Raw genomic sequence first — 12,054 nt, 5'->3', positions numbered from 1 at the left:
AATGTAAAAAAAAGGCAACATAGAAGATCAGACAATGGAGACAGCAAAAGTGTGATTATGGATCTAGATTTCTTTCAACATCATTAATTTCAGTCCACACTTCATCTTTCTTTGTAATGTGCCATATTTCAAAATCAAACTGGATAATCAAATGGAAAAAAACTTTGATGGGAATTGTTTGGATTAAAGGGTGTGTTGCATACCAGATGGAGTGGGGCCGGATGCCAGTTTTGCTACTAGTTGGTGTTATTCAATAGCCTGTGCAGCCTAAATGATGTTAACGGAAAATCATTTCATTCAGATTAAAGATTACAGAGATGATAAAACAAATAATAAGAATATAATATACACCAGAAACATTGATTAAGAAAGTAAATAGAGAGTGAACTTTGGTTTCATGTTGACTTTAAATGGCTCGAGTAATTGAAAAACATAAATATGGACATCAGCTACAGCAAACAACCTCTTATTACACTGAAAATAATATTTACATTCTTCTGTTGGGAAGCCATCAGTGTTTCACATGTTTCGTAAACTAGTGATGCAGAGGGAAACAGATTGGAGCAGTGCAGTCTCTGCTGGACATGATCAACAAAATGAGGCATAATTAGATGATGACAGATAAACTTCATTTGCCAGTCTGCTGTTCACTATAGTATTCAGTTAGTGGTCTGGCACTGACATAGTCCATCTGGGATCTGTGTTCGGTCTGGCTGTTCAGCATGCTGTTCAATGTGAATTGTTGATCAATGTATTCCTGAACAGCTGGATAAATCTGCGGGAGCAGCTCTCGTTCTGACCCGCGGAGGTACTGCTCAGGGTGGGGGGGATTTTGCAGGCCCTTCCCTGATGGTCCAGAGGCTAACGGTCGAAAATGGATCCTGTTGAGGATGTTGGTGAGGGGTCTTGGATTAACATAGTCAGAGACTGGGGTCATCTCCAGGTTCCTCAGAGCACTTTCAGGAAGTTGCATCCGACTTAGTTTAGGAGGCAGAGGAAGGGGCAGCTCCACGTCAGGACATTGCCTTGAGGGATGGGGAGGGGTAAGAAAATAAGGCTGGAGCTGGATTATGGATCTGCCAGGAGTTTGAGAGGCTGGGCTGCTGTGGTGGTGGTGATGGTGCTGCTGAGGGTTTAGAGGGCTGCTGATCTGAGATGGCAGTCGGCTGAGGTTGGTGTCTGCTGTGGAGGACTGGACACAGGAACTCTGGGCCATGGGCAGAGATGCACAAAGATTATGGAGGCTGGAGGGTCTGGCTTCTCTGGGACTGGAAAAAAAGTTTTGACAGTTATTTTGACCGCCGACACATCTGCATGTAGTACTTGTCCAGAAAGGGGTAAATTAAAGGGGAATAATCACTGTTGTGCATTCAAAATAGCCTTTCTTCAAAATAAAAGCTGTATTTTGCCAATTAAGACATGTTTTGTTGATCTTGGAACAACATTCCTAATCCTATCCCTACCCCTAAACCAAACCCTACCCATGACATCCCTAAAATCAGAAGGGGCCAGTTGTTCAAAAGTAATCTTGAAAATGGGTTGTTCAAAAGGAAAAAGGGATTCTGAAATCAGATTAGATCACGGAATCCAATCCTAGTTTTAATCTGAATCAAACCTTCAGTTTGTGTTGTTCAAAACTTGTCAGTAGGATTTGGATAACTTTGATCCAAAAAAACAGGATTATCCTGATCCCAACAGGGGGTAGGATTTCAAGGTGTATTCCAGGAGGAAAATGTAGTAAAACTTTAAAACTGGTCAAAAAATACAACATTTATATCATGTAATATACAGTACATACACTTTTTTTTTTTTTTTTTTGCTCTTGATTAGTTTAACTGTTAAATAAATTAGAAGAACACATTAACCTACATATTTAGCCTTTCGGTAACCTACTGTAAAGTAAAAAAGAGATTTTTGTGCCATAAAACAATCCCCAAACAGCTGTAAATATCCAAAAAAATATATATATAATTCAAAACCCATATTCTTTCTATCAACATGTCCCTTTAGGGGCTCTGTAGAGCACTGGAAATCCAGATTTGGTAAAAGTGTGTTTCTAGATCACGGTGATCGAATCCAATTTTTCTTTGAAAAACCAGCACAAAAATAAGATGGATTACCTGATCCTGGATAGCGAAACATGGGATTTCCAAATCCAGATTATTCTGATCCAGAATAAACTTTTTGAACAACTGGCCCAAGGAAATTATAGGTGAATAACACTGATGTAGATGCACCTAACCCTGGTTGTGAGCCTAAGCTTGACATAAACTGTAAACTTGACCCTCAAATCTGATTGGTTGATTGGAGTGTCCCAGGATCAACAAAGATGTTGATCCAGAAACATTTTGTAACTACTTGATGAAATCATGTTCACCGGTTTAATGTTTGAAAACAAATCAATTAAGAATTTTACTTGTAATTTTACTCATGTTCTGTAAAATGAAATTATAATAATTATTGTTACTATTATTATTATTATTATTATTATTAGATATGATTGTTGTTTTACAGTACAATAGTATTATTACTATAGTAATATATTTCTTTATTGATTTGTGTACCTATTAGAATGTGTGAAAAAGTAATATTCAGGTAATAACTGTCAAAAACACTTGAAATTCAAGCTTTTTACAAGTCTGCATGTTCATTATTATTACTATTATTGTAAGCAGTAGTAGTATTGTATTGTCATATTGAATGGGTTTCATAAACTCAACAGTGTGGCCTGAGACAACCGAAGCATAAACTAAGTTTTAACCCTTTATCTCTATGCTAAAACTGACTGAAAATTCACATTTTACAGCTTAGCCAATATTTAGAAAATTTCTTCCCTAGGCGGTTTATATCTGTCCCCATTTTTACTTCTGAATTTCTAAGATAAAATGTAATAGCCAACATAAGTTTAGAGTAAGAATTAGTATTTTACAGTACAAATGCAACAAAATATTATAGTATGATTATAATGCGACATTCACTTCATCACACAAAGCCAGACTCACCTGTTCAGGTGTCTATTACTGAGGCTGAGAATGGTGTGGGTCTGCTGGGGTGAAGGTGCTCCAGCTGTGCTGAGGTTTATGAAGGCTGATATGAAAGGGTTTGGGGTGGCAGAGGAAGCCACTTCTGAAAAATGCTGGGTACTGCTGCTGTCAACAGAGCTGGACACGGTCACATCCTCGTCTTTCTGTGACCGTCCCACTGCTATTGGGACAAAAGAAAACCAGAAATAGTGAAACTAAATTTACACAGTTTATTTCAAAGAGTCCGTCCAAAATAAAATAGCTAATTAAGTAGTAAGTAAAATGTAGGGCACATGAATATGATCCTCATGATTGAGGTTAAGAATCCCCTCTGCTGCCACCTGCTGGGCACCAGGCCATCACAACAGAAACATCAAGCAACACAAATGCATATGATATAAATCAAGGAAGTCATACCATGTTCATTTGGTGTTAATTCTTGTTTGACGGGTCCATCTGAATCCTGGGTCTCTTGGGTCTCCTTGTCTCTAAACCTAATGAGAAGAAATTCTATAGGTTATATTGACTTAAAATATCTTATCAGAGTGAAGGTCAGGACTGGAACTAATATGTAAATTATATTAAATACACTATGTGTATTCCATTTGGAATGATGAAAATCTATCTCATTTACTTACATGGTTGAAAAGAATTATACTTAATCAGCCCTAAAGGAGACATTCGTAGGTGAATTTTCCTGAATTAAAGAAAGAAACGATGATAGCTCTCCATCCATTTTGTGGTGCCCTGACCTAGTAATGATCTCTAATTGACCTGACCTAATTAATCATCTCTACTCAATTGTCTCTCACCTTTTCCTGTTTAGTCCATTGTCACGAAAGCCTTTGGCAAAGGGATTGTTGTCAATCTTGAGTTTTGTAATCTGTGTTGAGAAAGAAAAATAAAGATTGCCATCAGCAAAACCCACAGACATGACAGTTAACACTTATAAATCATAGAAATACTAAAATAAATAATTAGAAATTTACGGAAGAGGATTAGGGCCAAGCAATAATAAAAACAATAAAACCATCTCCAGATTAAAGTTGTTAAATTTCGAGAAAAAAGTCGTTCAATTATGAGAATTCGTAATTTAACGAATTTGTTCTCGTAATTTAATGAGTATATTCTCAACATTTTATCTCGACTTTTTTTTCTCTAAATTTAACGAATTTTTTCTCATAATTTAATGAGTTTATTCTCAACATTTGATCTCGACTTTTTTTCTTGAAATTTAACAACATTTTTCTCATAATTTAACGAATTTGTTCTCTTAATTTAACAACTTTTTTCTCGTAATTTAATGACTTTTCTCAACATTTTATCTCGACCTTTTTTCTTGAAATTTAACAAGTTTTTTCTCGTAATTTGACGAGTTTACTCTCAACACTTTATCTTGAACTTTTTCTCGAAATGTAACGACTTTTTTCTCGAAATTTAACAACTTTAATCTCGAGATGGTTTTATTTTTTTTATTATTGCTTGGCCCTAATCCTCTTCTGTAGTAGGCTATGTAGAAAAACACTAATAGAAAATAATAGTAAATCATTGGAGAAAAATCTGAAACTTTGTGGTCAGGCACAATTGTTCAATTTTCAACTTCCACACATTGTTTTGCTTATATTTTGAGATAAAAATAGTTTTAAACTAGAAAAATGCAAGATAGAAGCATCACTTATACTTTTGAATACTAGATTCTATTACTGTATTAATTACATAGATATATTGGATCTTTAGTCGAGTTTATGTTCAACTCACGTATCATAGCCTACAAGAAGATATTGATAATAATTCTATTGTTATATTCAGCTATATACTAATGCATTAAAGAATTCAGATGATAGAATCGGAGTATAATTTATTGTTCCAGAAGTTAATATCAGAGTAGGGAGGAGGATCAATGAAGGACTGTCAGTATTTATGGGTGAAATGCTTGCATTATTGTTAGCATTACAGTGGATAGAGGATGCAAGAGCAATCATCTGTTCAGACTCGAGCTCATCAGTAACCAGTTTACAGTACAGTAATTCAAACAGCAGACCAGATATTTTAACAAAGATGAGAGAAACACTATACATATTTAAAATGATGGTGGTATTTTTGTGGATTTAAGTTAAAGGAAACAAAATGGCAGATAAAATAGCAAAGGGAGTTAGTAAAAGTAATCACATTGATTTTACAGTTAGCATCAGCAGGGCAGAAATCAAGAGTATTACTAAAAAGAAATTGAAGGAAATTGTTAATCTTCGGAACACAAATTAAGATATTTTAGTTGAAATCCGATGGCTTTGTGAGGCCTCCTTAGGAAGCAAGGACACTTCCTCTCTTAGGATCCATAAAGGTCATTTACTAAAAACATATTTAAATCGGTTCATGTGAGTTCAGTGGTTCAATATTAATATTATAAAGCGACGAGAATATTTTTGGAGCGCCAAAAATAAAAAAATAACGATATTTAGTGATGGCCGATTTCAAAATAAAGAGCACAGTGAATCAGTGTGTCGAATCTGCTGCTCGGAGCGCCAGAGTCACGTGATTTCAGCCGTTGGCAGATTGGCATGTGATCCGAATCATGATTCGACACACTGATTCACTATGCTCCGATGCTTCATGAAGCAGTGTTTTGAAGTCGGCCATCACTAAATAAGTTGTTATTTTGTTTTATTTTTTTGGCGCTCCAAAATATTCTTGTCGCTTTATAATATTAATATTGAACCACTGTACTCACATGAACCGATTTAAATATGTTTTTAGTAAATTACCTTTATGGATCCTAAGAGAGGAAGTGTCATTGCTCCTAACGGAGCCATCGGATTTCAACTAAAATATCTTAATTTGTGTTCCGAAGATTAACGAAGGTCTTATGGGTATGGAACGGCATGAGGGTAAGTAATAAATGACAGAATTTTCATTTTTGGGTGAACTAACTCTTTAACAGATATTCTGCAAAAAGAGTGAAAAGATATGTGTACATTCTGGTCCACACTCCAGAAATGCAGCAGTAAGTTGTTTGCCAACCGCCAATAAGCCCAAGAAGAAGAAGGATCTTTAGCTCTTGTCTTTAGCCTCATGAATTTGAGCCACTAGATGGCAGTAGAACTCCAAGAAAGAAAACAAAAACATCTTTGAAGGCCAGCTCTAAATTTCCTATTTTAAAATACAGTATTCATGACATGTGAAATGTCTGTCCTCACCTCCTGGTTCTGGTAGGCTGTGACGGCTATAAAAGCAGCTTCAGGGAAGGTGAAGCGCAGGTAACAGCCAGCGTTGTGAGCGTTACAGGGGTCTGGAGACTGGACTATGTGTAGACGAGGCTGGTATTTGTGCATGGAGTGGAGAACCACCTAATGAACGAGGAGAGAAACAGAAGTAGAAACGGAAAACAGAAAATATGAAATAAGCTTTCTTTTTAAATCTTTCAACCAATACATTTTCCCAATTTCTAAAAGCTCACCAGTCCGTTGGAGTTGAGCATGTTGTTGGTCAGTTTGAGCTTGTGGAAGGAGATTGGATATTGCATCCATTTCTCTCCAGGTGCAGGAGAGTCGGGATGGATGAAGAACCGATTGGGCAGGTGTGGATCGGTTGAACCATTCACTTCCCAACGATCCTTATTCCACTGTAACAATACAAGAGCATATGGATATTTATTAAGAACACAATTAACAACAACAATCATTAATCTATCAATTCATTCATACATTTATTTTTAGGTCTTGTTCATAACGTCCAAAAAAATTCAAACCTCAGGTTTGCAGCACTATAACATCCTATACTCATCTGAAGCTGAAAATGTCATATTGATCAGTTAAATATTATAAGGAATAGAACAGAGATAGAGATATAAAATAGTTTATTAGTAAACTTGTAGTCCAGTACTGTTCAAAATGTTTTTGAAAGTCTCTTATGCTCACCAAGGCTACACTTATTTGGCCAAAATACAGTAAAAAAAAAAAAAAAAAAAAAAAATTAATATTATTACAATTTAAAAGAACTGTTTTCTATTGCAATTTATTCCTGTGATGACAAAGCTGAATTTTCAGTATCACATGATCCTTCAGAAATCATTCTGATATGCTGATTTGTTGCTCAAGAATCATTTATTATTGTCAAGGTTGAAAACAGTTGTGCTGCTTAATATTTCTGTGGAAACTGATATACATGTTTTAAAAGAAATCTTTTATAAATAGAAAGTTCAAAAGAGCAATATTTATTTGAAATTAAGTATAAAAGTATTAATTCATTTTAAAACAAACTTACTGACCCTAAACTTTTGAATGGTAGTGTATGTGTGTTTGTGAGGGAGAATGTAGGGGGTTGAAATGAGTAAATGAGTGTATGTGCCATTAGGGAGGGGTGGATGGGAGGTACCTTGTACTTGCGGTTATCAAACGGCACCATGTCCATTATCACCACATACTTGACTTTAGGATTCAGTCCTGTCACTGTTACTTTGCAGCTGGGAAACATCCGCCTGAATTAAATGTACACCGGAAACACCATAACAATTAGTCATCACATTTTAGAAGACACTCTCCATAAAGTGCATTTTGATTGGCAATTCTTTTAGAATTTATGTGCTTAGGAACTATTCAAATATATGAATGGTTCACTGAATGCACTTAAAAACACCTCCTTTTCACTTTAAAATACAGTGAAAAATATTTTAAGATTTGTAAATCTCAACACAATTTCATTATACATTTGTTTACATATTATAATACATGATGACCCACAGAGAGGGTTTAGATTAGGATTAGGCCTTAGTTAAATTAGGACTATTAAATTAAAGGGATAGTTCACCCAAAAATGAAAATTTGATGTTTATCTGCTTACCCCCAGTGCATCCAAGATGTAGGTGACTTTTTTTCTTCAGTCGAACGCAAATTATGATTTTTAACTGCAACCGCTGCCGTCTGTCAGTCAAATAATAGCAGTGATTGGGAACTTGAACAATAAGAGTCGAAAAACTTCCATAGACAAATCAAAATTAAAACCTGCGGCTCGTGACAACACATTAATGTCCTAAGACACGAAACGATCGGTTTGTACACGAAACGATCGGTTTGTGCGAGAAACCAAACATTATTTATATAATTTTTACCTCTAATACACCACTATGTCCAACTTCGTTCAGCTTCCTGTTAGTGAGGTCAAAAAACGCGTTGTGATGACGGAAGTGATGTCTCCCCCATATACTTCAATGAGCACGAGACATCACTTCCGTTGTCAGAGCGCGATCAGACCTCACTAACCGGAAGTTGAACGGAGTTGGACATAGTGGCGTATTAGAGGTAAAAATGATATAAATAATGTTCGGTTTCTCGCACAAACCGATCGTTTCGTGTCTTAGGACATCAATGTGTCGTCACGAGCCGCAGGGTTTAATTTGGATTTGTCTATAGAAGTTTTTTCGACTCTTATTGTTCAAGTTCCCAATCACTGCTATTGTTTGACTGACAGACGGCAGCGGTTGCAGTTAAAAATCATAATTTGCGTTCGACTGAAGAAAAAAAGTCCTCTACATCTTGGATGCCCTGGGGGTAAGCAGATAAACATCAAATTTTCATTTTTGGGTGAACTATCCCTTTAAGTAGCTTTTATAAACATGCCTTAAAAGAAAACATTGGTGTGCATCTTGAGACAAAACAATAGCACCGATATATTTTAAGATATGTCAGTACAAGTTTCTTTAAGTTAAAACAGCTCAAACATGCATTTTATTCTGAGACGATTCAAGCCTGATCTGTGAAACCAGGCATAAAAGTACCAACACCGCATAAGCACATACCTGCCAGATTTAGTAATCAGCATCTCTGTGCCGATACTGCTGAATTTGTCCCAAAGCTCACGATCTTGCAGTGATACATGAACTGGCAGTGAGGTCAGTTCAGCTTCAGCACTGCTCATCCTGCCATTGGTGCTGTGCTGAGGTCGGCAGATGGGTTCCTTACAGTCTAATCAATAATATAAACATTTCACATTTTCATTCACCACAATGTAAAACCTATTTACAACATTAGTTCTCCAACATGACATTTGTTTGCTATTAGAACACTCCATTTAGTCGTTTTGAGGGTTCTACCTCTTTAAAGTCCTTTTGAAAAACTCATAATATGAACCTGAAATTCTCAAAATGTGAAGACAGTCTTACCTTGTGGATAATATCCATAGTTATTAGCCAAATGATTCATTTGGTAAGGCAAGTCCAGCACAGGCCGTTCCTCTGGGAGATACATGACCATGAGACCGGAGCAACAAACTAGAGACTTGTCCAGAGGTTTGTAGCTTCCAAAGCCAATGACCTGCTAGGACTTTCCTTAGTTTGCTACCTTTCCATTACTTCAAAGAGGACAGAGGTGTGTATGTGCACTTCTGTCAAAACATCAGTCTCGTCTTTGATCTGTCTCTTTGTCTCTCCCAGTTCCCAAGTTTGTGCTCCAGCCTGCCTACAAAGGTGTGTAGAAACAACATTCTCTGGATCTGGGAGAAAGGGGGGTGCATCTTACTTTGGAAGCCAAGGGTTCCCTAACACTTCCTTCAAAACACAGACTCACACATATTGGTGTTAATCACCCCAGCAGTTTGTCCCTTCATTACTGCAGGAAGTCTTTACTATTTATTGGCTCTTGGTAGAACTGTCAAAGTTCAGCATTTGGATAATATCCAATCTTGAATATTAAAATAATACATTAAATATTAAATGGTTTCAGGTCATTTGCTAAGGGCCTGAGGCCTGCCTGACAGAATAATCCTGGAGAGCAGTATGTATCTGTATGGCAACTTAAGTGCATTTTTATACCAGTTTTGAATGTGTTTAGGCAGTACTTGGTAAACACCTCTAAGTTTATTTTCAAGTATTAAAGGCCTTAAGACTATACTCTTAACATGTGGACACTAGCAAACTTTTGCAGGCAAAAATGTTAATTGAATACTCCTTGGCAAAAAAAAACAACAACATATATATATATATATATATATATATATATATATATATATATATATATATATATATATATATATATATATATATATATATATATATATATATATATATATATATAGTAATCATTCTAATATGATGATCGGCTGCTCAAGAAACATTTATTGTTTACAAGTGTACAAAATATTTGTGTACAATATTTTTTTCCAGGATTATTTGATGAATAGAAAGTTCAAAAGAACAGTGTTTATTTGAAATCTAATCTTTTGTTACATTATAAATGACTTTACTGTCACTTTTGATTGATTTAATGCATACTTGCTGAATATTAATTTCTTTAATTTCTTTTCAAAAGAATAAAAATAAAAATTCTTACTGACCCCAAACTTTTGAACGGTAGTGTATAATGCTACAGAAGCTTTGTATTTCAGATAAATGCTGTTCTTTTGAACTTTCTATTCATCAAGGAATCCTGAAAAAAAAAAAAGTACACAAAGTACACAACTGTTTTCAACATTGATAATAATAACAAATATTTCTTGAGGAACTAATCATCATTTTAGAATGATTTCTGAAGGGTCATGTGACACTGAAGACTGGAGTAATGATGCTGAAAATTCAGCTTTGCCAACACAATAATAAATTACTTTGTAAAATATATTAAAATAGAAAAGTTATTTTAAATTATAATAATTTTTCACAATATTACTGTTTTTACTGTAGTTTTAATTAAATAAATTAAGCCTTCGTGAGCAGACAAAACTTCTTTTAAAAACATTAAAAATCTTACCGATCCCAAACTTTTGAGCGGTAGTGTGTGTTTATATATATATATATATATATATATATATATATATATACACTCAAACCAAAATTTATTCAGACACCTTGAACATTTCATTCATTTATACAGTTTATTCTATATTAATGGTAATAATAAAATATGACAAGATCTCAGAGTTAAACTGTGTCAGAAAAAAATAATAATCTTAATTACTTAAGCAAAACATGGTCAGGTCAAAGTGTCTGAAAAATTTTTGGTCCCAAATTGTTTTTATCAATTTTACTGGTAGTCCACTGTATGAAGAATTTTTCGGTATGTCACAGTTTACTTTATTTTGCTATCCCCACTTACATAAATGAACTATAGTGTCCTGCATCCACTGGTAAAAATATATAAAAATGAATAATAATTGGTTTGACTATATATATATATATATATATAGTGGTATTTTAATGGTCTTAACCATTTTAATCACAGTCAGGAAATTAGCAAGAATTGCACAAATATGTAGATAAAGTAACTTGGCATGGAATCGCCTTCCCTTTTGTTTTCTTTAAATGTTTTAGCCATGGGTAAACTTGCAGACAGCTTTTCACAAGAAGAAGAGTCAGTGTTGTTCTCAATGTTGATGAAACAGTTCATAAGTAGTTGAAAATTGTCTCCCGGTTCATTTGAGACCAAATATTCACTTTATGGTTTAAATCTGGACTCTGACCAGGCCAAAACATAAGCCTGATGGAATTCTCAAGCCACTTCTTGGTGGTCTTTGCAATTTGGACAGGAGCATTGTCTGATCATTCCTCTTTAGATAACTTCTCAATTGTGGGAAACAAGTCATTCTGCAATATTCTCCTGTACTCCAAAGCATTAAATGACTTTTCACAGTGAAGTAGCTCACCAATACCAGCAGCTAAAAAGGCTCCCCACACAAAGACAGCTCTTCCTCCATGCTTCACTGTGGTAGAGACACATTTATTATTATATTTCTCAGCAGATTTTCAAAGATACCGCTCTGGAGCATCACCATGCAACTTTCATTGTGATTCATCACTCCATATACACAACTTCCCATATTCTGTCAAAAACTTAATTCTGTCTTTGATGTTTTTCTGAGACAGCAACTGCTTTTTAACTAGTGCATTTGCTTAAATTTTGCTCATTTTTCTGACCAATAATTTGTGGTTAAGACAATTAAAAGCTTAGTGTTTAGCCATTTTGGGCTTGGCCAATCTTTTTTGCCCAGGAGTGTATATTGTCATATGTATAAAGCATAACTCACATATAAGTCATTTTAAAAATTCAAA

The 12,054-nt window shown here is 35.0% G+C and overlaps 1 protein-coding gene across 1 annotated transcript; it reads right to left on the bottom strand.

The window, feature by feature from the left end:
• Nucleotides 1-9: 9 nt before the first annotated feature.
• tbx16l (T-box transcription factor 16, like) lies at nt 10-9,457 on the bottom strand. Its single transcript, XM_067407736.1, has 9 exons — nt 9,178-9,457; nt 8,815-8,980; nt 7,395-7,497; nt 6,478-6,642; nt 6,218-6,367; nt 3,836-3,906; nt 3,441-3,517; nt 3,003-3,204; nt 10-1,268 (listed from the first exon to the last, which is right to left on the bottom strand). Exons 1-9 carry the CDS (start codon nt 9,266-9,268, stop codon nt 629-631), a joined length of 1,665 nt encoding a protein of 554 aa, XP_067263837.1. The 5' UTR covers nt 9,269-9,457; the 3' UTR covers nt 10-628.
• Nucleotides 9,458-12,054: the final 2,597 nt, after the last annotated feature.

This window comes from Chanodichthys erythropterus, chromosome 13 (genome assembly GCF_024489055.1).
Source record: "Chanodichthys erythropterus isolate Z2021 chromosome 13, ASM2448905v1, whole genome shotgun sequence".
Taxonomy (NCBI): domain Eukaryota; kingdom Metazoa; phylum Chordata; class Actinopteri; order Cypriniformes; family Xenocyprididae; genus Chanodichthys; species Chanodichthys erythropterus.
This window is presented reverse-complemented; position numbering and strand designations above follow the sequence as displayed.